General features: G+C 37.5%; 1 protein-coding gene across 5 annotated transcripts in view; it reads left to right on the top strand.

The window, feature by feature from the left end:
• Positions 1 to 27,181, top strand: part of IQCE (IQ motif containing E) — a 28,364-nt gene extending 1,183 nt beyond the window's left edge. For 2 of the 5 annotated variants that reach the window (XM_072877604.1, XM_072877608.1), the window contains exons 2-22: positions 502 to 549; positions 1,222 to 1,264; positions 2,682 to 2,822; positions 3,117 to 3,248; positions 4,221 to 4,291; positions 4,999 to 5,112; positions 5,828 to 5,878; positions 6,413 to 6,483; positions 6,703 to 6,775; positions 7,195 to 7,244; positions 9,942 to 10,099; positions 10,606 to 10,661; positions 10,977 to 11,185; positions 11,983 to 12,087; positions 12,890 to 12,992; positions 15,295 to 15,390; positions 16,108 to 16,131; positions 17,237 to 17,332; positions 18,374 to 18,504; positions 19,207 to 19,340; positions 23,576 to 27,181. In XM_072877604.1, the coding sequence (XP_072733705.1) occupies positions 502 to 549; positions 1,222 to 1,264; positions 2,682 to 2,822; positions 3,117 to 3,248; positions 4,221 to 4,291; positions 4,999 to 5,112; positions 5,828 to 5,878; positions 6,413 to 6,483; positions 6,703 to 6,775; positions 7,195 to 7,244; positions 9,942 to 10,099; positions 10,606 to 10,661; positions 10,977 to 11,185; positions 11,983 to 12,087; positions 12,890 to 12,992; positions 15,295 to 15,390; positions 16,108 to 16,131; positions 17,237 to 17,332; positions 18,374 to 18,504; positions 19,207 to 19,340; positions 23,576 to 23,706 (2,037 nt within the window). In that variant the 3' untranslated portion in view covers positions 23,707 to 27,181. Of the gene's footprint in view, positions 1 to 501; positions 550 to 1,221; positions 1,265 to 2,681; positions 2,823 to 3,116; positions 3,249 to 4,220; positions 4,292 to 4,998; positions 5,113 to 5,827; positions 5,879 to 6,412; positions 6,484 to 6,702; positions 6,776 to 7,194; positions 7,245 to 9,941; positions 10,100 to 10,605; positions 10,662 to 10,976; positions 11,186 to 11,982; positions 12,088 to 12,889; positions 12,993 to 15,294; positions 15,391 to 16,107; positions 16,132 to 17,236; positions 17,333 to 18,373; positions 18,505 to 19,206; positions 19,341 to 22,662; positions 22,765 to 23,575 lie in introns of all 5 variants that reach the window. The other 3 variants (XM_072877606.1, XM_072877607.1, XM_072877605.1) reach the window with 3 other exon arrangements.
• The last annotated feature ends 354 nt before the right edge of the window (positions 27,182 to 27,535 follow it).

Raw genomic sequence — 27,535 nt, forward strand, 5'->3', positions numbered from 1 at the left:
TGCTGTGGATATGCTTACATTTGAGAAGCAGGGAAACTTGTCAGCTCAATCTGAGGAAAAATTAACCACTTTTTTGATTTCTTGGTTTGAGGTTTTTTCATAAGCCTGATAGCTTTTCCAGTCGAGTTTACTGAACATTCCCATAGCATAGCAAGGGTAGGAACAAGTGAGTGAGGAAGGGGACAGATGGATGAGTTGCTGCTTAACTCTTACTGGTGGAGAAATTAATGCAGAACCGGCACCTGAAGGTTCAGCTGTTGTGATGCACTGAAGTACATCGGTCTCTGTGGCTCAGGTCTGAAGTGACTTGCACTGTATCACACAGAACATTTGTGTTAGAGCAAATGATGCTGGTTTTTGCAACAGTGGTGACACACTTACCATTTGAATCTATTGCACTCAAACTTTGTTGCGATAGTAAAAGGATATAAAGTTTTCTGGACGTGTATAATAACCAATTACGTAGTAGCAAATGTCACGGTTAATGTCTCTCTTTCCTAGGGAGATGACAGCCTGTCTGTGATAACCTGTGAATCCGATACAGAAATGGTGAGTTTTATTAATGGCATGCTGCAGGTGAATGCCTTAAAAGGCCTGTCAGCATGTTGTTGCACACCGTGCATCTGCATGATGCCTCCTGGTCGATAAGACACCCTTCAGAGAGGAGAGCTGACAAATGTTACTGCAACGTAGTTTGATTCAAAAACCTCCTCTAATTCCGGATGTAATTCTGGCTTCTAAATTCTCAGCACTGGGGGCGGCAAATGATGTTTGGATTCATTTCACTGTTCTATCAAGTTATGGGCCTAAGTAATCCTTTTACAGAGTTTTAATGGAGTTGAATAAGTCTTTCCTTTAGCTAAATGGTTCTACAGATCAGCCTGATCAGATGATCTCTGTGAATTGATCATCTTGAATTTGCTGCTACTCATATTTAATACTGATGGGGAAGGTCTTAGTGTTCTGAGCATGAATAGACTACTTTTCATCTGTAGCTTAAAATTTCAGTAGGCACCACCGTAATTCTGGTGACCATTGCTGAGGCCAAATCTGCATATACTTAACTCTACTATTTTTCTTTTCTTCGCAGAAAATTTTGTGTTATTAGAACAAATGATCTTCATACGAAATGGAGATTGAAGCCAATTTTGAGATTATATGCTGAAGTCTTTGAAGAGTGGAATATTTTAAATACATTAAAAAATTATTTTTCTCTTCCAGAATTTAAAGAAGAAAATTTTTCACAAGCCTCCAAAGTCACCAAGTAAGTATTCCAAAATTTTTTCTTCTGCTTCTGTTATTGCAGAACAAGATAGATTTGTGGGATGCAAGAACTGGAAGATTTACTTGAAATAACATCTTATTATTCTCTTTAGAGTTATTCACTGGTGTGTGCAGAGCACACCTATCTGAGATTTCTTCTGTAACCTGTGAAGTTAGACTTTTGTAGACTAAATATTGAAGTTTATGGGCTAGTTGTAATTCTTGATTCTCCAGCATAAACTACTTTCTTCTCATGTTATCCCTTCTAATGGCAAGTATTCTGAATTTCTTTTTCTCTTTGTTTTTTTGGAGAAATTATGATACTTGCTGTGTAGAAAGAATCTAGAATTACTGGAGCTACCTACCATCTGGTAGATATCTATGTCTGTAGATTAAGCAGTTCTCTGTTTCATTTGTTGGTTTTGTTTTTTGGTTTTTTTTCCACATGACCTTAGAAGTACAATGTTATTATTAGATCTGCAGTTTTAATGTGGAGTTTTGGCCTTCTTTCTGGGGTTTATGTTTCTTACTATACTTTTCCATTTACCTTCCTTTTTACACTTCCAGTGAATGTTTCAAAGGAGACCTTACCTTAAAGTGTTGCTGATTTTTGTTTCTAATAAATTAAATAATGTTGTACTTTTAAATTTTGCTTTAGCTTGAGGAAGAGGCATGCTCTTCTGGTAGATGTACATCTGTCTTCTTTCTTTTCCTGAAATCCCTTTGCTTGTCTAAATGATGGAATTTAAAATAGCTGTTTAGTTTCAACTACGATGTTTGTGACTTTGCTTCTTACTGTATGTACTTCTCTTGGTAATTTTTGAAGACTAACTAGTTAGCCCATGTAGCGCACATCTATACTAATAATTTGAAGTGGAATTAGTGTCCGTATTTGAACGTGACTGCCATACCTGAAGTAGTAATGTGAGGGGCTCCCCAGCAGTTGCATCAGGCCAATTCTGTTCTTTGACTACTGCAAGAAAATTGCTAGTGAATTAGCAGCTATAAAGTTACTTCTGTCTGTTTAGCCGTACATATTTTTCTCATTGATAGGATGTTTGTGTATGCATTCATTGAAATGTCAATTTAATGTATGTATTTAGACATGCAGGTATCTTAAGGATGCCTATCCAAACTGTACATGTAAATATTTCTATGTGCATTGAGTCATATTACTGTCACTATGCCTCTTTCTAAGCCTCTTCATTTTCTGGAATTGGATTTTTTCTTTATTGTGATTTATTTTTTTTTTAGGTGAATGTCCCATTGCTCCATATAAGCCAGTATGTAGTACGCTGTTAAATTCTATTTTTAGAAGTAATAGGACTGTGTCTGGGAACTTTGAAACACAAGACAGAAATAATTTTTGTGACTTTGAGCTTTTTAAGGCAATGCTGAGGTATTTTCTTTTGTTACAGAGTCTCCATACAGCTCTAGCACACAAATGTATCCTAAAAAAGTTGCAGTTGGGCGATCTCTGCAGGGAACATGCAGTGCACGTCTTGAGAGTGCTGCTGTAAAAAACCCAAGGCAGATGTGGCTGGGATCACTGAAACAAGGTATTAGTACAGAAACTTTAACTGCATATGTGGATAAAATTCAGTGTTGTGGACAGCTTAACATATAAACTCTTAAAAAATAGATTTGTATTTGATTATAGGCTACATAGGAAGTAATTTCACTATTATTTATTTGGGTGGTTGGAATGATCTGATCTTGAGCATTGGAATTTATAGAGGCAATAATTAACAGCATCTGGAGCTTTCCATGTTGCATTTGCTCAGAATAAATCCACAAATTTAATTCACAATTATGCCTGATTTTTGCATTTTTCTTCCATTTTTTGTTGGCAGGAATGAGCCATCCTCTGAAATCAGATGTTGACATGGGGCATATGCGAACTAACATTTCTAGTAGCACTCCGGAATATTTGAAGGAAGCTCTAGGAATGAAGAAGCCAAAACATTCTCGTTCTTCTAGTAATGGTAAACTCTGTAATGGTGTGGTAGATAAAAGTTAATGATCTTTTTTCCGTGTAAAAACACACATTGCTTAAGACCTTAGCTTTAGTAAAGCAAGAGCCATTTCAGTTTAGCCTGTATTAAAATATGTGTCAAAATATGATCCACGAGATACTTTTTGAGATTTCTAAATTGGATAAGACCGGGGTTTCCAAATTTTTTTGAACAATGAATCACTATTAGCTTTCAGAACTTTTTGCAAATTGCCGTGCATTTGCAGCTGAAAACGTTGCAAATATAATATGGTTCAATGGGCCAGCTGTAGACAATTTATTGTGACTTTGCAAAACATAGTTTAGGAACCATTGATAGAAACCATCTGCTTGCCTGAAATTCTATGTAATTGACTCCTTTTACTTCTTCTCTAGAAAGTGTTTTATCATGTGGTTGTGATATTAAAATCAATTGAGTTTTATGAGAAGAGCAAAATGTAAAACTTTTATCCTGCTTTTCTTAAAGGAGAACTGTAAACTTAAAAATCCCACTTCCATGTAAAATGACACCTCTACTGTTACTGGTAATACACAGTTTCTGGCAACTTTAAAAGATGATAGGCTTTTACACATTAGCCATAGATAAAAAAATGTATTCTGGACATCTTTTAGAAATCTTTTGTAAATAACTGATTTGTTGGGATGAGAAGACTGCAGTCTTCTGTGAAGTGTATATCTTTCTTGGGATGGATATTTTAATCTAGCACCAGAGAGAAGTAATTAGGAGAAACTTGCTGTAAAATCTGGCAGAAGTTTCATACATTAACATTTCCATTTCACCTCCATTTCTAAAATTAATTTCCTTGCTGATTTTTCTTCTTAAAAAAAAAAAAAAAGCCTAGTTTCCAGTTTGGTGCTGTTCTAGAAACCTTTAACTGTAAGGTTTCCAGTTAGTTAAAAATACCTCCTTCAATCTGCTTATTTTATGTACCTTTTTCTGTAGGCTACATTCCTGGAACTCCTGACTACAAAGAAAAAGAAGATATGTATGATGAAATTATAGAACTGAAAAAGGTACAGTCTCTCTGATACTTACATAGAAATCATAGTGTTGCTCCATCCACCTGTAGATGTCCAGGCCTTATTGGTTCAGAATACTTTGGTTTCTACAACTGGGACATCCACCAAATTTTTTTGCATTTGTAATGTAAGGCTAAACTAAACTTGTGTCTGTTTAAGGCAATTTCATTGTTCTTATGGTGTGATAGATACTTCTGAGTACTGGATGTGGAAGCCTTGAAGTATACCCAGTCCTGAACCCCAGCCATGGCCCTAGCTGGACGCTGAAAAGGTTCATTGCATTTGGTTTCTTTGTCCCTCCACCTCCTTTTTTTTTTTTTTTTTTTTTTTTTTTTTCTCCTCCCCCCCTCCTGGCTGTTACCCATCACATTTTAACAGTTTGTCAGTTGAGTTTAGTGCAGTGTATGAAAGATGAGGACTGGGCATGTTGAACACTAGGGATACCTATAGACAAGTGTCTTGGCTGTTGTAGATGATTTGTGTAAGGTTGCCTTTCTGTTAAACTTTTTCCATTTATCTTTGCCCTGTCACCTCCCTTATCTGTCAGCCCTGGTCCAGTGTGATGTCTCTCTTTTTTTTTCTTTTGCTCATCCTGACCGTCGTAATTGGATTGTTATTGACATCAAAACATGTTTCCTTGTGAAAACTCAGTGTGTTTCTATTTCTGAAATGTGCTTATGATTTTTTCTCCCCTCTTTTAGACAATACAAGCTCAGAAAAATGAGGGAGATCGAATGAAAACTAAGCTCCGTCGATTAGAAGAAGAGAACAATAGAAAGAATAAACAAATTGAACAACTGTTGGATCCTTCCAGGGTGACTATTTCTTGGGGGATAGAAGTGGGGCAATAGAGTGCTGAGCAGTGTGATCCTCTTGTTGTCTCTCTAGATTTCAGGACTCTGTGGTGTGTTGGCTCCTAGGAATGATGAGCTTGAATGAGAGGGGTGGTTGGTTGGTGTGAAGGGATTTCTGTTTTGTGTATCTCAGCTCACCATTCTGAGATACACAAAACAGAAATCCCATTCACTTGTGAGCTAACAATTCCAGCTCTGTTCAAAGGAAGATCATGCCATGCTGTGCAGATAAGTTTGTTTAGCAAAGATACTTTTAATTTCTGAAGGTAAAATTAAAATGCTGTCTCTTTAGAGGCCCACTTTCTGAATAGTTTGCCTGAGAGTAGAAGGGAGTTAACCTCTTGCATGGTGACTGACACATGTGGTCCTGAGACCTGAACCAGGAAGCAAAAGATGAGCCTTATTGTCAAAGCCATGAAGCTGAGAAGCATTTAGGGTCATAGTTAGAAGACCTGAATTTCACTGAATTCCTTGTGGCTGTCATTTTCTGTGTGCAGATCTACATCTTGGGAGAAGTGTGCCAATATATAACAATGAGCATAGGGACTTCAGAACTTAAGCTGTTGGACTGTGAAATGACTGTGGAGATGAGTAGGTTAGAAAATTATGTGGAAAGAGCTGGCAGTAGAATAAAGTAGCAAGATTGGTCACTTGCTTTAGCTGTCTTATCTTGCAGGGCTGTGAGCTGGCACGAGCTTTGTCAGAAAAGAAGACTGATAATGGATGGGTAATAGTTTCTTCATTACCTTTTGCTTTAATTTCTCCTTTTTTCCCCTTGCCAAACTGAAACAATAATTAAAAAAATAAAATTAAGTAAGAACAAATAAGCAATTAGGGAATCATGCAACCATTATTTCTATAGTCAGATAAGAAACCAGTAACAAAGATCTGGAATTAACATTATTTTAGGGAGCCTTCTTTGTCGCTGTCTTGAATCTGTTTAGGGAGTATTCTCCCTATTATTTGCTGCTTTGAATTTAGCAGGGTAATGGGCAGAGTTGTTTTTATTTAACGATTGTGTATAAATATTACTTAGCTGGTTATATTAGCACAGATATAAGTTAGGGATCTGATTTCATTAGTGTTCGCTTTGTCACAGGGTAGCAGACATGTATATGATTTACTAAGTACTGAAGTATGTAGGAATAAGTATATCTGGTTAGGTACAATTTATAAAGACAGGGCAAGATTATGGAGAAATTGAACTTCTGTGAAGAAACAGATTATTCTAGGACTCATGAGCTCTTTGTTCTTTCTGTAGGTGGTTAGTGGATTAAAGCAGAAGATTCTCAAGCTAGAAGAACAGTGCAAGGAGAAAGACAACACTATTAAGTATGACTTTGCGGGGGGGTAGAGGCTTGTATTGCATGAGATAATAAAGGGAATTTGAAATCCATGTTATTTTTCATCTGTATTCTTCTGTTCCTTAAGACGTTTTAATGAACTCTGAGAACATATTAGGAATTATAAACCACCCACCCAGAACTTGTAAACCAACAGGTATTGCATTGTCTTTGCTGACTGAATTTTTTTGTATTATTCTATTTTCAGCAAATTCCAGGCAGACATGAAGACCACTAATTTGGAAGAAATGAGGATAGCTATGGAAACCTACTATGAAGAGGTACGTCTGACAGGTCCTTCAACGTGCATACAGGAGAGGAAGTTGTTCAGTTGAGTCGAAGTATAAATGGAATGTTTTAGATAGGTTTCTGACAGCTTAGCTGCACCTGTCATTGGAATCAGATTTTCATAGATATTATCATAGCTCCAGCTGTATGTACTGAAAAGCCTTTTTTTCTTCAATAAGGTGAGTGTGTTAACCAAAAAGGGGAAATAAAGAAACTCATGTACATCCATAAGTGTAGTGTCTAGATGAAAGCCAGTATAACAGTAGCCTGATTTTCAGCGATGGCATCACTGCCTCTGCTACTATCCAAAGAGTCTTGTTCTGATTTTCACCTAATGGACAAATGTGTTGCATTAGCAATGCCAGCTTCCACAGCTAGCTCCTTAATGAAACCTATATTTTGTATTTCACAGGTTCATCGTCTCCAACTCCTCCTGGCAAAATCTGAGACTATGAGGAAAAAGTATGTTTAATTCTTTTGAGGCAAATGTTTGCGTATACATGTTTGATATATCACTCATGTACTGTAACTGATGGAAAACAACTACATGGGAACAGTTTATTTTGTCATTTAGATTGCTGGCTTTGCTTTTTGGTGCTGCTTTGGTTGGCTTCACAGCCTTGGCATATGTCTTAGTCACGTTTTTTTTTCTTGTAGATAGATCATTTTGTGGATGTGGAAAAAATACTAGAGCTATTTAAAAAGTACATGAAAGCTCTGAAAATTTATCTCTATTAAATAAAATCCATCTTCCCCCATAATCACCCCTATTCTGACATTACTGGCGATTGAAACAAACTCACTAGATGTTTGGCATTTTACTCTTGAGTCAGTTCTGCATCATGCTCTAGGGTGTATGGTGCAAAGAAGGTATTTTGGAATAAACATTATTTTCCTGTGGTACAGAGAGACAGATCTGCAGGTCAGGGTTGCTTTTGTGAGATATCCATGAGTGGCACTAGTAAGACACTGTCAGAGAAGCTTGTACTAGTGCTTGTCACTAGTGTGCGGGTGTATATGTGGTGATGAGCGTAAACGGTCTATAGAGGAAATAAAAATCAAAGGCAAAAGACAAAGCTCCGGTAAGAGAGAAAAGTAAAAGCATCTTTGCAAGTGAGTGTTAGTCGAGCTGAGAAGAGGGTAATAGTCTTGTGGGATAGGAAAATTTGTTACCAAACCACTTCAAAATATGCTTGCCCTCCTAGTGTTAAGTACAGGCAACTATCTTAATTTTGGATGTAATTATTTAGATCAATAGAAACATATGAGGACTCTTTATGGGTCATTATGTATACTACTTGTGTTTCCCTAATTCACTGTCTCTTGTGGATAGAAAACTGCAATTTGTTTTGTCACTGTTTTAAAAAAAAAAAATATTTTTCATCTGTTTTGGCTCAGGCATGCAGTGACTAGCCTCTCGAGGCTGTAAGCCATCACACCCAATTTATTTACAGGTGAAAACGAGTCATCAGGTCTCTTCCTTGTCCTCATTTATTCATAGCTTCAAAAAACAGTGGTCAGGGCAGTCTCTCTCCATTACATGACTGTCAGTCTCTGCTTAAGAGGCTGAGCACTGAAATAATAAATGATGTTGGAGGTCATGACTCTGGCACATAGAAAGAGTTGTAGGAGAGTGTTTCTTTCATGATGTTTGTCTACATTATTTCTGGCTGAAGTGAATGGCATTTAGCTCCTCTTTTTCAGTGTTAATGCTGAAATATGATTATTTATATGTAAAGCTGTAGTATCCAATTGTAGAAACTAGGCAACATTTCAAGTCCTTGAAATAGTCTGCAATTCTTTCATTTAGGTTTTGACGAGCCTAAAATAATGGCACTCAGTGGTATGGTTATGACTTCTATGATTTCTGTCACTTCCTGGTTTTGGTGGTGTGTTGTGTTTTGGTTTCTACTTTTTTTTTTTTTTTCCTCCTGCCTGGGACAGCTGTATGAATAGTCATCCATGACATCTGGACAGCCTTATTTGTTTGTTTTTATGGCTTCATTTCCTTTTAATTTCTAAAAGGGAGATTAGATTCAGCTTTTCACTTGAGACGCTAATTGTAGACTGTCTCCCCCTTTACCTTGTAATTATTCCAGTGGATGGGATTGAAGATTCCTTCACAAACTGTTCTGTGATTGTCATTCGCAGTGGCATTTGTCCAAAAGTAGGTCCATCAGTTACTTCAGACCTTTGTTCTCAGCAGTATGTTTTTAAGAATTTTCTCATAGCGATAAAGAACAAGTATTTCATCTCACTAGAAATCTGTTTCGTGAACAAACTTTACAACTTTGCGCATCTAGAAGCTGAGATTTCTTCCCCTTTTTATTAGAAAAAGTAAAAAGGCAAAATCACTGTAATATATTTAAAACAGTTTTAACACGTAGCAGCCTTTCCCTTTTCCAATGCCTTTTATTCCCATCACATCGATGTTAGCCGTGTATTCTCCAAATCTGTTTCAAATCTCTCATTGATTGAAATATATCTTAAATGAAGAAAGAAATTTCTCTGGGGTTTACTTTCACAGGAATAGTTTCTTTTATATTAGAGCAGCATTCACAGTTATCTGAAAATACACTTGTGTGTTGGATTTGTTTGAGAGTTATTCCATCTATGTATAGCCCTCTCTCTCCCTCTGAGTCTCAATCTGTTTGCTAAGTGAAAGAAAGCAATTCAGAGCACGCAGGTTAGCTTTCCATGCTGAACAGTTTTTTGGAGGAGTCTCCCAAGTGGCTGAAGATAAGTGTTTTTAAATCAGTGGTCCATAGAGCGCCGGTAAAGCATTATAAGGTTGGTTAACAAAACAAATAGAAAACCAAATAAGTAAAACTCATACAAGCACCCTTGTTTATGCCTTAATGAAACAGAATAGGGGAGGAAGTAAAAGTAATAAATGAACTTTCAACGTTTCAAAGTATGTTCTTTCTGTGATGCAAATTAAAACAATTGTGAAAGCGTTGAACAAGACGGTCTTTGCCTGTCCTAAAAGCATAGGTAACTCCTCTAGTAAAAAATGTTGAGAAATGCTACTGGGAGGCAGAGCTGAGACAGTTAACTTAGCCAGCTGACTTGAATAGTGAGGCTGTTCCACTCTTTTTAACGCTGCTGCTTTGTTCTCTGCTTTTAAGTTAACTTTCTGGTTTTGACCCCGTTTCCAAGTACAGAGGGCAGAGATACCCAAAAACGACTAAAGGCACTGAATGCTGCTGTCCTGAGATTATCCAGGAACATCAAGGAATTGCAGAATGAGAATCGGAGGCTGAAAGAAGATCTAGATCATGTACTGAGCAGTTCTCCTCCTTCCAATAAAACAAAAAGTACGTGCTGAAAAGTTGGTGAACATGAGGCAAGGGATTTAGGTACATTTGAAAGATGTGTTTGAGAGCAGGACCCTACAATGATAGAATAAAGGAGTTATTACAAAGGTGAAGATTCAGGAGGGGCAAAGGTTGGAATAAGAAGTTTCTTACAGGAGTCTCTCTCTGACTTCTGGATATGCTGCTCCAGTCAGACCTGGGTTTCCTTTATTATTATCCCTGAGAATTCTGGATTGGAATCACTTGAAGATTTAACGTTTCACTGGAAAACTGTTTTTCAGTTGTTGAAAACTGATGAATGTGAATGGTTTATATTGATTTCGGAGCTAATTGGTGTAGAAGTCAGATATTTTAAGACCATTCTCATTTTTTCATTGGTGCATATTTAAAGTTGGGGTTCAGAGGTCTTTAGATAGTCTTTCTATATGGACAGAAGTTTTAAAAAGCAAGAACAATGTTGACTCACTGATATAGTTTCATGTTTAAAGCTTTGTTATTGTATTTAGATTATAGCGAGTGGAGCAAACAGAGGCTGGTGAGGCGGATTTCGGAACTAGAAAAAGTAAGTGATCATAATCATGTGGCCATCTTGCCTGCCTTTGAGCAGAAAATGCAGAACCACTGGTTTGTGCTCATGGCATGTAGTCCTTCAATGTATCAGCCTTGTGCGTTCTGGCTCATACATGTAAACTGATGTCTGTACCATGTGCCTTTGCTCCCTTTTTTCTTTTCTCATACTTGTTACATATAGTTGCACATTTTAGAATTAACTTCCAATTGATCTTTTCTCATGGCCTAAATAAAATCATTTAATGCTGAATTTAATTTTCTTCTCCTTTTTTCTTTTGTATTTTTTGTGTAAATGTATGCTGTTTAGAAAGTATGTGCCATGGAGAACACCAGGGTGTCATCAGCAGATAGTGAGTCATCACAGTTACTTGCTGTGTCATCTTCACCTTCTGTAGACCTGGATCATCCACCCTCTCAACAGGTAGACCATGTTGAGGAATGTCGTCGCCTCCAAGGGCTAGTGAAGAAACTGAAGAGCGATAGGAAGGCACTTCAAAATCTCCTGCTCAATAAAGAGTAAGTGCAACTCTTGTCTGTGATGTTCTTTTGTAGGTGTGAATTATTTAATTATTTCCTGTCACATTATGAAACGATGTAATAAGTCCTTCACATTTTCAGCGAGAAAATGAATTTTGAGGGTCCCTTCAGCTTTTATTTCAAAAGCTTCTTCTAGTCCTACTAGCACTGTAAAATTACATTGCAGAAAAAAAGTCAGTGAGAGGATGGAAAATGAGAATTTCTGCTTGTTTCTAACACATTTTTCAAGGCATATTTTTTGCCAACCACACTGAAAAGCTTTTGAAGGGTTATATGTCACTTTACGCAGGACTTCTTGCAAGTATCTTGCTGTAAACATTTGTCTTGTTTTTTCAACCTGTTTTGTCCTGATCTAGCACTTTCTCCATTTAAGCCTGCCTTCCGCCATATGATGCACTGTGACTTCTTTTCTCCCCAGTAAGCAATTGATTTGCAGTTTGTATTGCTTGGACTCGTTTGGTGTGTCAGTGCATAAGGGCAGGCAGGTTAATCTGATCATGAGCAGAGGTGTGCACACAAGTATGTGTTGTTGATAAGACACTCTGCCTCCTGTATCAACTCACCTCTGAACAAAAATGCATAGTGAGAGCATGTGGAGAGGCCTTTTGTTCTGAACAATGTATGCTTGCATTTTGTTTTGTTTAAAAGGAAAAATTAAACTGTTACTTTACAAATTTGAGAACACTTATTTTATTTAGAAGTTTAAACAAAAAATAACTATTTCGTTGAAGTATGAATGTCTTAAGTATTGCTTGGATTTCCTTATACATTTGTAGATTAGATATCAAGCAGTTACTGCAGGCTAAGGCTGAAGTGGAGCTGGAGCTGCAGAAGTGGCAGAATAAGATGGAAGAAAAGAGTACAGAAGAGCAGACTTTAAGGTATCATATTTTGTATTAGTAGATCCTTTTCAGAACCAAAAAAAAAAAATCTGTTAAAGTGTAATTCTCTTTTGAAGTGGCTCAAAATCCATAGGAGTTCATCTGAACCGCAGGAAGCTGGGAATTCATTTAAGCAGAACTGTTTTACTGTTTTGGAGGGATGGAGTAAGTTACTAAGGGAAGAATTCTATAGAGTGGATTTAGAGGAAGTGGAAGACTACGAAGTATAGTAAAAATAAGAATTAAATTATAATAAAAATTAATAAGATAAATGGAAAAAGAAAGCTGCCATGTTGGGCTCAGGGGCCTGTTTTCCTAAGAAAAAACTGTAGTATCTTTACCTTACCTTAGGCTATGCTTTGAGGTTATTGCCAATATGTCATTCCATTTACTTCATGTATTCTGTTATAACTGTTGATAATAATCCTGTGCAAGGGTGGCAAAAAAAAGTGATTTCATTATTGCTTTGTAAGAAAGGACTTTGCTACAGTTTCATATTTGTCAGTCATCAGATCTAGATGCATTATTAATAGTATCAAGAGTACCTTTGTAACCTTGGGAGTGTTTTGGGTTTTGTATTTGTTTGGTTGTTGTTTTTTTTTAATTTTAACCTAAGGCTGCGCTATCACAACTTGAGAATTGATGTTACATGTCTGTTACTATGAGAATATGTATCATGTTTCCCACTTTGGCTTTTAAAAAAAAACAAAGCAATCAAATCTTTTGAAATAGGTTCTGTATTTTCAAAGCAGGAACAACAGAAAATTTCTAGCTATAAATATCTTTGCTTTTCCAACCATAGTGAGGAAATGCAGAACCTGACACAGAAAGTAGGAAAATTGGAGTCAAAATTGGAGGAAGAGAAGAGACAAATGGCAGAAGATACAATGGAAAAGCTTAATAAGGTACAGACACATTTTTGGGTTTGTGTTTTTTTGGTTTTTTTCCTTGCATCTAACTAATATATTGCAAATTGAGCTGATAGTCTAAATAGCTGCTAGTTGTGTCTTTTCAGAGAGGCATTTAATCTTGTCATAGAAATTCTGAATGATGGTTAATTCCCAGAGTTCGTTGATAAGTTATTTCAATAATTACCACAGCAACTTGGGGTTTTTTTGGGAGCTGTTCTCTTAGAGATTATCTGCCCCACCATCACTTTTTTTCTTATTCAGTTGGAATGTTGCAAAAAGCTTACCCTTTTAAGTGTTTGGGGTTTTTGCCTTACCTTCTTAGAAAAAAACACAAACATTTGTGGTTTTGCTTATATCTTCTTATAACATCTGAACCCACTAGCTAATTTTAGTCCAATTTTGTAGAGGGAGGGAGGTCTTGTACGAGTTGGCAGTTAGGTAAAGAATAGAGACATAGGTAAGTGTGCTTACTGGCAGACTGGCAAAAGACAAAAACCCCTTTTCAGTGATTTTTATGCTGGTCAGGTGATCAGTTAGGGCACATGTGCTGTCCACTCAGAAAATATTCGTTAACCTTCCTGTTTGGATGGAAGCGGAATGCTTTTTCATGGGAAGGTTTACAGGATGTAGAGCACTAACCATCATGAAAATTGGGGTTTTTTAAATTCCACTGTTGATGGGACACCATATTTGAGTAAAGAATTAGGGAAGATGTCAATATAATAAAATAAACCCTTATCCCCTTTGAAATGAAGTTTTTCTGGAGTTGAGGGATGTATTAATAACCTCTTCTTTCTGGACTGTCCAGTATCTAATAAATGTAATTGTGTATCTGTTAACCCTGGACAGTCTTAAATGGGACTCTGTAATCAGCTGGGGTTTTTTGGTGAAATATAACTGAACTTGGTGTCTTTGCAATCTTCCATCCCTCTGCCAAATGTTGTTGTAACTAGCCAGTAGAGATGAATGGGCACTGGCAGACATGCTTTCAGATGCAGTGTGGTCACGTTAATCTCATTTCACTAAAAACTAGTTGAAAATTATTACTGAGGATTTTGATCATTTGTACTTAAAAATAAATAGACCCTGAAATACAGGCAGTAAAAATATGAATAAAAATGTCCACTAGCTTAAGAGGGTGCTGGTTTTTGATATACTGTGCAATTCTTTAGATTCTTGTGTGTTATAGGCTGATGGATGCTAGATGATGTCTTGAATACCAAATAACTTGAGTCTTTAAAAACAGCCAATAAACAGCTCCTTTTTTCCTCTGCAGACTATATATATTCTTGGCCAGTAACCATCTATTTATTGAAATGTTCCCATTATTTGTAATTATCACTAAGTTCCTACCAATTTTTCATTTTAATAGTAGGTTGTCATTTTTAATATAACATGATCCATTTGCTAAACTTAAGCCTGTAACTCAGTGTTTTTAAGTTATAAATAAATCCTTTTCACAGAATCAAGAGTTTTTTTCAGAGTCGATAAAATCTCTTGTTCCTCTACTTAAAATTTTACACCAACAAATTAAATTAGTCTTTTAAAATTGCAGTTAGCTTTTGTTTGGGAAGTGGGGTATGACAATTAGTATGGGATAATTAGGGATCAAAAGGATCAGATGGTGAGAGGTGGAATATGCAACCACACCTAGAAGAAATAACTGGAACAAAATCTTGCTTTGTTCTTGGTTTCTTTCTTTTTCCTCTAATTAATTTCTTCAAGATAGAAGAGTAGGGTTATGCCAATTTACACAAGCTGTCTATCTTGTCAGTGTTATATGATGGCCAACTCATCAGTAAGCTTAAACAGATGATTATGAGGCCACAGTTGCCAGGATGAAACATCAGAGAGCTCCCTGGTTAATTAATACTAGTCTTTCCTGGAGAAGAATTGTGAAATTAGGTATCCTGACATTTGTTCTCAGTCTGTCAATAACATACAAACCATCTCTGGTCAACAAAGAGTGGGTTCCACTGTTGAAGCTCCTATTGCTTTAGCAATGCATAGAAAAATAGGATTATGTGTAAATGAAAACCTTTCCATTCCCATGCTCTGCTAACAGCTAAAATGGGGACAGGAAGGTATTTCACTGTAACAGTCATCTAGATGATGAGTTTGAACATGAGCAGTATTCAGAACTAAGACTTTCCTCTTTAACTCCCTTCCACCCTGCAAGCAGGATGAACATTTAACAACTCTGGTGCTGATTTTTCTGAGTCATTCATAACCTGTTTCCCTCATAGAATTCCAACTCGTGTCTCTAGTGTACTAAGTTAAAGATTCTCCTTTGCAGTCTTCACCGGTCTGCATGGTTAAAGGCAAGGAAGATCGCAGGAAGGAACTAGCAGCCAAAATCATCCAGAGACAGTGGAAGATGTACCAAAACAAGGTGAGATTCTCCTATCAGACAACAGTGAGGACATCCCTTTCTGAATCTTATTCTTGCTTTAGCATCTACAGTAACCTGCTGCCAGGCTCCAGGAAATGCAGCGGTGCTTCCCAGTACAATTCCTTACCACCATCTTCTCTTCCACCGCTTTTTTCAAGTCCTTCCTGCTGCTTCTTTTGCCTTTGCTCCCTAGAACCCTGTTGTTTCTGCTGTGAGAGAGGCAGTTTCTGAATGGGGGAGTCTGGGTCAGCAGAGAGCTAAGGAAGCATAGCAGTGCTTGAAGCAGCGCTGCTGCTTTTGCTTCCTTGGAGTATGACTGAAAAGTTGAATTCCCCTTGTAGAAATCCTCCAAACAATACAGGAAGTTTTGTGTATTGAGTTACACTCAACTAGGACAAAATGATCTAGGAAAAAAATGTTAAACTTAAATTTTGTTCTATGGGCAACAACACAATGCTGCTTTTTCCACGTATAGGACGTATGGTGTGAGGTGGGTCTTGTAAACGGTTCTTAGGAAGCTAAAGACAAAAGAACTATCCACACATCTTTCAAAGATGAAAAGCTTTTTTTTTTCCCTTAAGTTTGTTGTTTGAGTTTTCAGGGGGAGGTGGGACAGATATTTCTGTGTGTTTTAATTATTGGGGAAAATTTGGAAAATCTTTATCTAATAAAACTTGTATATATTTGTGGCATTAACTTAGGTATTTTTCATTTCAGAAAGAAGAAATTGCTCTGGATGAGGTGAGTGTGTTTATGACACCCAACAAAACAGTAAAACAGGTTTCATTTGTATCAAAGCACAAACAAATAACTTTTTAAAGAGTTTTTATTGTAATATGAACTGTTGTACCAAGATCAGGTTTGTTCTTCAGACTGGCTCATGATCTACCTTCTGACATTCTGGTTTTGTTTGATATATCTTGTCAGACCATATCAAAATTTGGTCTCAAATTTTCTGTACTTGGTACCTTCTGCAAGATGAACGCTTCTGAAAATTTTGAACAAAATTTGATACAAACAGACAGGAAAGTTTTTATATATTAGTTACTTCTAATAATGCTTTCATTTTCACTATGATGAGTCTTCAGATATATTTGAAGTAGGAATTTGAAGCCTTTGCTAAGAAGAAATGTCTCAGTATTATGAAGAAATTGACTTTCTTTGACAAACTTGTCAGTTTTTGATAAATGTTTTGCACAAAGGTTTTGATTATACTGTTTTTTCAAATAGCACAATGTAGCATCCTTACATTCATTTCTTCCAGAACATTAAAAATCCTACTTTCAGAAATTAGAACAAATTCTAACCATGTGATGCAAACATACTGTTTCACATCTAGGTGCTTTTTGTTGAGTAGAATCCAGTAAAATCTCTGAGTCGAGAGGAAAGACATGTTCAGCATAATCACCGCAATGGTCTGCCAGACTTGGCTTGATTTCTGATTGTATCAGAGAATCACAGAGTCTGCTGGGTGGCCAGAATCCAATATGGCAATGGGAGCATGTTGCTCTATTTGTGAAATATAGGCTGGTGTTGGCAGGTAGAACTTAATTGCATTTGGTAGGATCAATCATGAACAGCTCCCAGATTGAATTTAAACCATGGAGGTGCATGTCTATGGGTTGTCACAGGCTGGGGATTCTCTGGATTGCAGCAGAGTACCTGTGAAGTAATGAGGATGTGCGTGGATCCCTTAAACATAAGAAAATGTCAAGACATCAAAGAGTTTCCTTTGCATAGGGAAAAGTTATTTTCCCCATGTGCCTCTTCCCTCTGGACTCTTGTTTTAATTTGTAACTGCCATCTTTCAAAGGAGCTAACATCTACTTATTTCTTTCCATGCTAGGCAGTTGTTATGCTTCAGGCCGCTTTCAGAGGGCATTTAGCTCGACAGAAACTGTTACTGAATAACAGGATGCATGATGCAGAATCTCACAACAAGGTAATTGTTGGGGCAAATGGGTATTCAGGCATCCCATTAGGTTTAGTTTACTGTGTAAAGTACTGTACTTCCAGACTTCATTCTCTGAATCACCCAGTGATGTTGTTTTAATGCACTGGTTGGCAGCACCACTGTAGTTCCAGAAAGATATCGATTTCGTTCCCCAGCCTCCCTTTCCGTCTTCTTTAGATCACAGTTTTTCTTAGAAGTAAAGCTGTAACTTCTCTGCATTATGGACTGTAACTAGATCTCCTCTTTTTTTATGGTTCTCCTATCAGCTAATAAAGTACCCTTTAACTCTTTAATTTGGAGTGCTGTTGAAAACTGTACTTGCTCTCAAGTGTTTACTGAATCGTTGTAGTAATAGACAAACCTTTGTCACTGAAGTTCAGAAATAAGAATTTGGAAAGCATCTTGGATTGGATTGAAAAGTAAAGGAGTCTTGCGTGTGGCATGCTCAACCAAAGACTTGTAGTGTCTTCTGTCATGTCAAACGTGCTCCAGATTGCTCAGTTCTGAATCTGAAAAAAATTCCGTACCAATTAAACATTTAGTTTCTGTAAATCATTTGCCAACTTACATGAACATCCTTTGGACCTTTAGCAGGGTAAAGTTAATTTGTAATTGTCCATCCATGTTGCCCATCTGGTTGCACTTTACATGCACTTTTATTTCAGTAAGCTGGCCCAAGGTAGTAGGACCGAATACTTTTGCTTGATACAAGCAGAAGATATATCCATCATGAAGGCTGCTTTACCTCCTTCAACTTTGAAAGGTTTCCTTCCTGGAAAATAAATGAACTTTCCTTGCAGGTGTCTGCTCTTTCATTAATTGAATACAGATGCTTCAAATCTTGTATGATGATCAGATTTACACTTCCTGCTGATTTAGTCTTATAGAACCTTAAAGATGGCAGACCAAAAGATGGGAATATTTGCTCTACTACCACTTTCACAATCAGGAGTAAAATTGTGAAAGCTTCTGTCAAGCTTCTGTGCAATCTGTAAAAGGCCAGTTCCCTTTAATCTGATTGCTTTGCAGATCTCCTGCATGTCTCCTGTGTCGAACTCCTTGAGCTTGTCTTCTGATTGTGAGGAGAAGGATGAGATGGTGACATTTATCCAGTCCATTTTCAGGGCTCACTTAGCACGTACAGTACTTCTTGAGAAGAGGTAAGTGAAAAATAGATATTTCTGCAACATGTAATAGCAAAATTGGTTTTATTACAGGAGAGGGCTTATATTTTATAGAATTTTAGCATGGGTTCCTTGGCAGAGAAGGAGAACAAGGCCATTGCTCCAACAAAGACAAGGGAGAGCTTGCTCGTGAGAAAATGCAAAGCATATGTAACTAAAAGGGTTTCTTGTTGCAGCAGTAGTCTTCCCATATCCTGTTGCATGTTCTCTTCCATAGCAATGAGGAAAAGTAAAACAATTACTCTTTGGAGAAAAAAAAAATTACAGTTGCTATCAGACTGATTGCTAGTACGTTCGCTTAATATAAGTGAATCTGAAGCCCTGACATCTAAAAGTTAAGGGTTATGTAGAAGAACAGGGAAGAGCTGGAATACCTTCTTGCATACAGCCTAGTGACTTAGCTCAAGAAGAACACAGTGATTTGCTTACTGCTTAGGTTTATGGTGTGTCTCTCTTGAAAAATACTTCCTTTCTCTCCAGGGTTTTTACTGCTCCAAAAGTCTTTAATATTGGCTGCCATGATTACAAGGAGAGTTACATAGTTGTCACCTTGCTTTAGCGTCTGAGTTCACTTCTGCAGGTGATGAGCTTTTATCTCTTGGAGGCTAGCAACACAAGAAACTTTTCTGCATACCCTCTGAAGACTGCAGTTCCTGCTCTGTGCCTCATGCTGTGCAGTATGTCTTTTTGCAGGCCCTCTGCGTCCAGTGCACCAAGTGAGAAAGCAGTTTCTGCAGGTCACATTACAGAGAAGAAACCGGCCTCAGCAGCACTCCAGAGACCTCCTTCAATCTTCATGTCCTCTCTTCCTGGTAATCTCACTTCCCTCTGTGTTCAAAAGTATGTCCGTTTTGTATGGGTGCACGCACAATTTTGTAGAGAACATCTGCACATGCACACACATGTGCAAGTGTATACTTGTACTCTGTGTGTGTGTGTCTTCTTTTAATTTGATGACATGTTGTTTATACTGCCAAGTGCAGTCCCTTAAATAAAAAATAAAAGCTTTGACAGTATCAGTACCAGCTTCCCCACAGTGCTTTGCCTATGTGTCACAACTGTGGTTTGGAAGGTCTCTCTCTGGTGTGAGTGGTAATTATTCAAGGAACATGGTGTTCCCCTGTATTGCCTCTCTACTTCCTTTTCAATCCCCCCAGCCCTGTAGCTGTAGTACGGTACTTTCCACTACATTTTGGGCCCAAAGCCATAGACAAGCTGAGACCGTTTTCACCGTCCTGACTTAGTTTCTGAAGGGGACAGACATCTGGTAAAAAGAACCATCCTAGTCAGCCATGTGTATTTAGTCACGTTTTTTCAGCAGTCTTCAGTTGCTGCAGTAAGGGGAAAAATGAAGTCCTGGATAACCTTGCCAACTAGTACTACTATAATACAAACTGGGAAAATGTCTTTCTTTTTTTATGGTCCTTATGCCATTTGGTTTCCTTCTTGAATTCTTCATTGCTGCTTGTGAGAAGAGGAGTTAAAGCCAAAGAGGCTTTTAAGAGGATGTTAGAAGTACTGAGTAGCAAAGGCAAAACAATGATGCAGATAAGGCAGCCTTAGACATGCAGCTTCAAAGGAGTTAAAAACAAACTGAAAAAGGTTGGCTCTATCCAGAGTGGGATATTTTAGGCTTTTACAGACCAGCTGGAGAAAAAAGAGCAACTTTGAGGGTGACCTGAGAAACATTGACTTGTGTTTTGTCAGTGAAAAGCAGACAGTCTCTGCAGACTTGCACAGAAACGCAGCATGCTGTAACCAGCTGAGGCTGTGTCTAAGATATGAGATGGGGAATAAGCCAGATTTGCAAGGGTTGTGAATACAGAAGTTACCCTTCAGCGAAGGAAAATGTGTTTAAGAAACTTTACTGTATTCCATATTCAGGAGCGTATTCTACTTTGTGAAGGAGTAGGTAGTACTTGCTTCTGAAGATGTTACAGTTTTGAGTGATTTTAGTTATGTCTAGTAACAGTATCCAGAAAAAAAAATGCTGTTTTGCCTGGGCTTTACTGCGGTAGTCGTTATTGGTATGCTTAGTCTAAACCCAGAGTAAATCAGTTGTGAAATTCTACCCAAAGAGAAAGAATTGCTTAAAAATAAAAACGCTTTGTGCTTCTGAAGAAGTGCTTCTAAGACCCAAAGAAGGATGTAAGATGAAGCTAGTCTGGTAAATGCAATAGTATGAATACTAATAGAGCACAGTCACTGTCTAGCTATGAAGTCTCCAAAAGTAACTTTTATTGCAGATTATGATGACGAAGTGATGAGTGAAGAAGTTCTGGAGGAATTTATATTGGAAGGGCTAGAGAGGAGACCATAAGCATTCAAACTTTTCTTTCTTGCAGTCCTTTTCTGGTGAAAAGGAGAGGTTGGGAGCAAAGCAGGTTATATTTGCTGCTGATCTTATGAATATGGGAGATGTTTTCAAAGTCTGGGATGAGGATAGAATGTATCTAGGTAGCTCTAACTGCACAACTGCCAGAAAAAGAGTGTCCTGCACTAAGTAGCTCTGTGAAGTATTAGCTCTTGGTGCATTGGAGGGTTTAACCAAACTCTCCCAAAAGACAAATCGGGGAAAAACCTATTAAAGGAAGCAGAGCATTCTGGTGTAAATGCCACCTCTATGAAGTAATGTGACCCCTCGGCAATCTGTTTAGTTATAGCAGGTTTTTTTGCTATTTGAATTCATGTAGCTTAAACAGGTTAAAGTTAACCAGAAGTCCAACATCTGTCATTCCTAGCTCATGACTGATGTAAAAATCCACTAGCAAAATTGGTTTTTGATGTGATGTATTTCACTGGTTGTCCTGCAGCTTGGAAAGCACATGAGACAAGGAGCTTGTTTAACAGCTGAGTGATTTAAAGCAATCAAATTCCTTTAGCTTTAAATCATGCAGCTGTTGAACAAGCTCTTGCTTCATTTGTCCCAAGTCCAAACATGCATTTCGTGACCTCTAGATCTGGCAATGATCTTAAACTTTCAGTGAAAGTATATATTGCAGTAAGTCATTTAATTTCACTTGCCTTTCAGCGTTATTTTGAGAGGAATGGGAAAGATGAAAATTTGTTTTAAAGGACCTTATATTTCTGCTAGAATAAATTTATATAATCCTGATCTAGCATTGCAGACTTTTAATTCATTGTTTGCATCAGGTTAGATGTCTCTGTGTGTTTAAAAAAAAGAAAAGCAAAAGTGGTGTAGCATTCAATGCTGCTTTGCTTGTCTTCAGAATGTGGACAGTACTTGGAGATTTGTAAAGCCATTTCTGCTGCTTCCCATGAAATGGAACAGATAACAACAATTAAGTCTGTGAAACTTAGCGTTTTGTTTCTTTCTGTCAGAGGAATGGCAGGAAGGAAGAATATGTTCTGTACATGCACAGCAATCTTGAATAAGGGCAGCATTTCTCTCTGCATATCACTAGCCACTCTGGATACAACTGTTAACTTAATTTGAGGCTTTTTTGAAATCATAATGAATTTACATACAGTAATCAGTGCTTACCCCTTCACAAGCACAAAGATAAAGTTGTCACTCTGAAGTATACTAAACTGACGATAAGGACAAGAAAATCTCACACATCAAGAGCAGGATATAATCAAGAGTGATCTGGACAATATTAAGCTATTTCATATATAATATCTGTTTATTGTTGGAGATGCATCTTCTAGTTATCATGCCTGCTTCTGGAAGTTCTCTTTGCTCATCCTTATCACCAGTATTACTGGCTCATAAATCTTCCTGAAAAACTCTTACATAATTTGTTGACTGATGCAGAGAAGAATTTCACTTAACTAGAAAGTCATGTTTCTTTGCTTCTGTAGGTTGAGGTCAATGTAATGGCCTCCCTGCATTCCTCCTTTCCATTCACAGGCTCTCTGTCCATCACACTTTTTCTGGCCTGGTTGCAGTCCCCTCTTTTTATTCCACATTCCAGTTGCTGTGTATGCCTCCTCTTCCATACCGGGAGGTTTTTTTTTCTCTGTCAGGAACCTCTTATTTCACTGAGATCCATGGGAGAAGAACATCTCCCCAAGTAATATTCTCTGTTTGCCCTCCACTTTCCCTTCCATTTCAGTGTCAAAATCTCAGTGTATGGCAGCTTACTTGTCTATTTCCTCTTTCTACCACAGGTCGTCTTGATTTGTTCTCTTCTCTGGGAGATAGTCTTTTCAGAGAATTGGTATTTGAAACTGAAAATAAGTGGAGCTGAGAGGAGAATATTGTGCTAGAAGGTATTAATAGCTGTCATCATTTAGTTCATAGATCTCTTGCTGAGGGGATACAAGCTGCTGGTTCTGCTCATCAGATCTTAGAGGCCTTGTATATATCCATTTTATCCCTCTGATTTTCCCGTGTTTACTGGAATCATTAGGGTTGTATCTGTTCATGCCCTGAACATTTCTTCAAATGTTGGAACTGATGAGATGCATAGAACCATGCATCTAGAAAAACAGCAAAGAAGCAAAAGAAAAAAACAAAACAACAAAAAAAACCCATGGTGTGGTCACCATTTTTATTGTCATTAAGTAAGGTAGTACAGCATGTGAATAATATTTTTGGTAGTTTTACAGATATAAGGATGAAAGACAGTCACTGAGAGCTTCCATCCTTTTTTTCCCCCTCACTTTTCCCTTTTCTCTATCTATATCTGACTGAAGTTCTCATTATGACCTTTCTGCTTAGCTTAAGCTTGCTTGGGTCAATTTTTCCTTTTCTGGCAATCTAATAAATATTTATCTTTATGACCTGAGATGGCTTCAGTATCGAATTGCTTTACTTTGTGGTGTGTAACCACTTGCAAAGATTTAAAGACAAGAAGACAAATCATGCATGGTCAGTATGTCAACTTAACACTTGCCATGCATGCTCTTTCATTAAAGAGGAACGGGAATAGTTATATGGAGAAAAAGATAGATCAGAGTTATTCATAACTGTAGGTAATTCTGGAAACTTAATGGCTCAGAGAATATTACACTTCCCACAGGGGCTTGTTATTGTCAATGTTGTTTATTGATGACCTTGTTTCCTTTGTAATTATTTCAGCCAGGTCCTCTGAGAAGCAATCGCAGCCTGCTCTCCCTCTGTCTGTGGATGAAGCTCACTCAGACGATTCAGATGATATTGTCATTGTCTCTCCGTTGTTGCAGATGAAGAAAAACTACACCCACTTTTAAGTTTTGGTAACAGGCGCTGGTGATCTTGAATTATTAAATTCACAAAACTATTTCTACCAAGATAAAGCATATCAAAGATGAAAAAAGGGGGAATATCAGCCCCTTCTTAATGACATTTGTCATTATTTCAGCCATAAATGAGTAATTGTTTGATATGCCATCTTCACAGACTTTATGGCTAAAAGCCACTGACGGACTGTTAACCTTATCCTCCTGGTACGCAGAGAGAGTTTGGATTTAAAAACTAAAACAAAATACTTCAATATTTTGTCTCCCAATGAGGATTATAAATTCAATTGCCAAATTTAAATGAAAGCAATAAAGTCTTAAGCTATTTCACATCAAACAAAGTTTTGCTTCAGGTCAACTAAAATAATTAATCTGATTGGAAAGTGGTTAATGACATAGCTCAAATTTTCAGCCTGTGTATGTGAAGGGGAACAGCTTGTATTTGTTACCAGGTCCCCTCTATTTAAAAATTTTACTGTGTCATATTTTAATCTTTTTTTGTTTATTTTCGTACTGAACATTTACAGTCTGTGCAGGCCTTGTAAAGGCTTTTAGAAGGCCATTTATTTGTGATAGGACTATTCTAGGCCTACTGTATCAGCAGGGTTTTCTTATTTATTGCTTTTTCCAAGTGTGCTTGCTATGATTATGTATAGTACCATTTTGTATTTGAAATGTCCGATCACGTAATCAATTTTTTGTATTTGTCAGAGAAGGTGCGTAATAGCAGGAGTGTTCTGTGAAGGATGCCCTTGTGACTGCTTTTTCTGCTTACGTATCACAAATATGAGTGGTTTATGGAGGGTCATTTCTAATATGTGAAAATACTTGATGTAGGAGATACGTTGCTTTATGTCCTGTTTCAGCTTACGTCACTTGACTGTCTGAAACTGTCACCTAACTAGATTGCTTGTACACTGAGCACTAGGGGGTTTTAAGTCTAATGTTGCTTTGCTGTTGTTGATCTCTCTTCTCGGTACTACTTTGCATGTGCACATATTTTTTATATATATATATATATATATATAAAATACTGTGAGTGCATAGTAAGTTCAGTCACAGGCTGGGAGAGGCATCACGCTATACAGCCATCTTCTGTCATCAGGTAAAGCTATGAGGCTGACTGCTGGAAAGCATGGGCACCCCCAGCTCTACTCTTAGGGATGTGGATTGGGATGAGCATAATATACAAAACCTAACCCATGCAGTTTCGTTTAGGAACAGAAGTGGTATGTTGGATTATAATAGAAATTAAGACTACATCCAGAAATAACACTGTTTGACAATATTGTTGTCCATGGAAGGACCAAAGACATAATGGGCTGTGGAGAATATGGTCAGAGGGGTCTTTCCAGATCTTTTATGCAGACTGTACCCCTTCTTGACTGGAGGGAGAACCTTATAATTCCTACTATCATGCCAACGTCCTTCATAGGCATTACAATGTGTGTGGGTTTTTTTAAGGTGAACTAGATAAATTATATGATATTTACTGGAAGGAGAATTTAATTTTACAGACAGACAGTGAAGTTTTTGTGGAGACCCTAATGGTTTCTTTGTCATCAAGCAGTAATAAAGACTCCTGTAAACAGAAAGCACACTTTTAAATATAAGATTCTTATCACCTTTTCTCTCTTCTTTTTTAAATTAAAAATCAGTCGCCACTGTTTCACAGAATACTAATAAGTCAGAGCTGTCTCGGTTCTTTGATTTCAATGAAGCACTATCTGAGGCTTATCATAGTTCATGCCAGTACTTGCAGCCAAAGAGGAAACTGGATGGCTGCAGCACAATGCAGCTGATTTCATTTAATCCCATCAGTGGAAATGCTGCCTGTGCTATTTCCAAAGGCAGTTTTGGGAGCTCTCCATACCCAAAGCAGTCTGAAGAATGTCATTTACACTCCCGTTGGGTAAATTTTTCCTGCTGGTACTTTGGTCACATGACTGTCATCTGCAGAAAGGATAAAAAAAAATATATAAAATAAAAGAATACAAGGGATAGGGTACTCTTGGCAGAAGCTGAGACCTGTTTCCCTCTTGTTTTTTTTTTCTGGAAGTCACGTTATGCAAAAAGAGTCATTTTGCTAAATAGAAGCAGAGCTATATTGAGTTGCCTATGTATCATATTTCAAGTCTGTAACTGTGACTCTGTCATGAATACCTCCAGAGAGAGTAACTAGAGCTGAGGACTCTGACACATTAAGGGGAGAGTATGTAGTGTGTCAGGACCAAGACTGATATAAAATACCTACCCAGCTGTTATCCTATAGGGAAATACTTGGACAGCAAATATAATGAAGATGACATTATTTTGCTTTACTGTGCTGTAATAGCCAATATGAAAGTATTAGGAAGTAGATGCAGAGCAGAAAGACTTGCATTTTAACTGAGCGTATGACTAGCAGTAGTGCTGTCAATAGACAAGTTCTGGGATAAAGGGGAGATAGTATCGTGGCATGACCCAAAGGCACAGACAGAAATCAGGGTGAAAAGGAGCAAACGTTTTCTGGAATTAATGAAAATGTGTCTAGAGCTTCCTAAATTTGAGTCTGCTATCTCATAGCCATCAAAAATCTGATACTTAACTTGAGCTGGACCTCAAACTCACATCTTAGTTTGGAAGACAACTATATGCTCACTGCATATCAAAAGTTTGGTGTGGTACACTAGAAAGAGAAACTTCCACAGTATTAGCAGCCTTTAATGTTGTTTCATTATATACTGTAATGGAATGTGTTGAAAGGAGTAGTAATTGACGCTAGGTTTCATTCTGTGGTTATCTATCTGAATGCCAGCACCTGTAAATCTGGGAAGAAATGTGGAACAATGAAGGAGGAAAAAGTTAATTTTAGAGTAAATGGCATTTTTCCTTAACAGGGAGTTGAGGACAGTAAAAATCGGTGTGGGCCAATACAAACATACTCAGTTTCTGAAAAATACGTCTTCTGTAGAAAGCACTGGTAACCTTGTGGGGGCGTCAAGGTCTTGAATTAAAATTAAACTCCACAGTAACCTACGTAATCTAACAGCACGCTTTCCATCTGCTGATACGGGATAATGTTGCCTACTTAAAACCTTTTGCAATTTACAGTAGTGTTTAGTTAGAGATTGTGTGTGAATATAGAGATCTGACTTCCATGGGTTGTTATCTCTCTTGATCTCTTTTTGCCCTTAAGTGCCTATGCCTGTAAATCTTTCCTGAGGCATCAAGACCTGAAAACTGTATTGTTTTCTGCATAGCTATAACAATAATCCCTGCACAGGCAACTTTTAATGTAGTCGAAATGGAAAAGGATTAATCTTGGCATATGAGGGCGCCATTAATTTTTATGCTCTTTTCAATATTTAGAACTGTGCAAGTCTCTTATGTAATTTATATTGGGATCTTTTAAAAGCTAAAACAATTGCAATGTGTTTTCTCCTAATTGTTGAACTTCCAAATAAAGTTAATGTTTGTAAATTAATTGTTCATGCACTTCTGCTGCAGTTTCTGTATTTGCATTGCTCCTCTGGCCTCTGCTGCATGCTCCTGTGCTTTTCACTCTGCCCCTAGGTTGACCTTTTACCTCTGACTGTTTCCCTGAGCCGGTAGCAACAAGATAACTCTTAAACATGTAGGGAGTGAAACTTCTTCTCCAGTACACATTCAAGATTGTCCCATCAGGAATGAACGGTGTTCTTGACCAAAGCCTATAGTGGAATTGACAAGACTGCTTTCAGTCTTGGCTTCTGGTGTTTTATTCAAAAAAGAAATCCTGTCAAGTAGTTCTCTAACTAACAGCCATGCCATTGCCTCAAACATATCTGGCTTTGTGTGG

This window comes from Ciconia boyciana, chromosome 13 (assembly GCF_034638445.1).
Source record: "Ciconia boyciana chromosome 13, ASM3463844v1, whole genome shotgun sequence".
In the NCBI taxonomy this organism is placed as follows: domain Eukaryota; kingdom Metazoa; phylum Chordata; class Aves; order Ciconiiformes; family Ciconiidae; genus Ciconia; species Ciconia boyciana.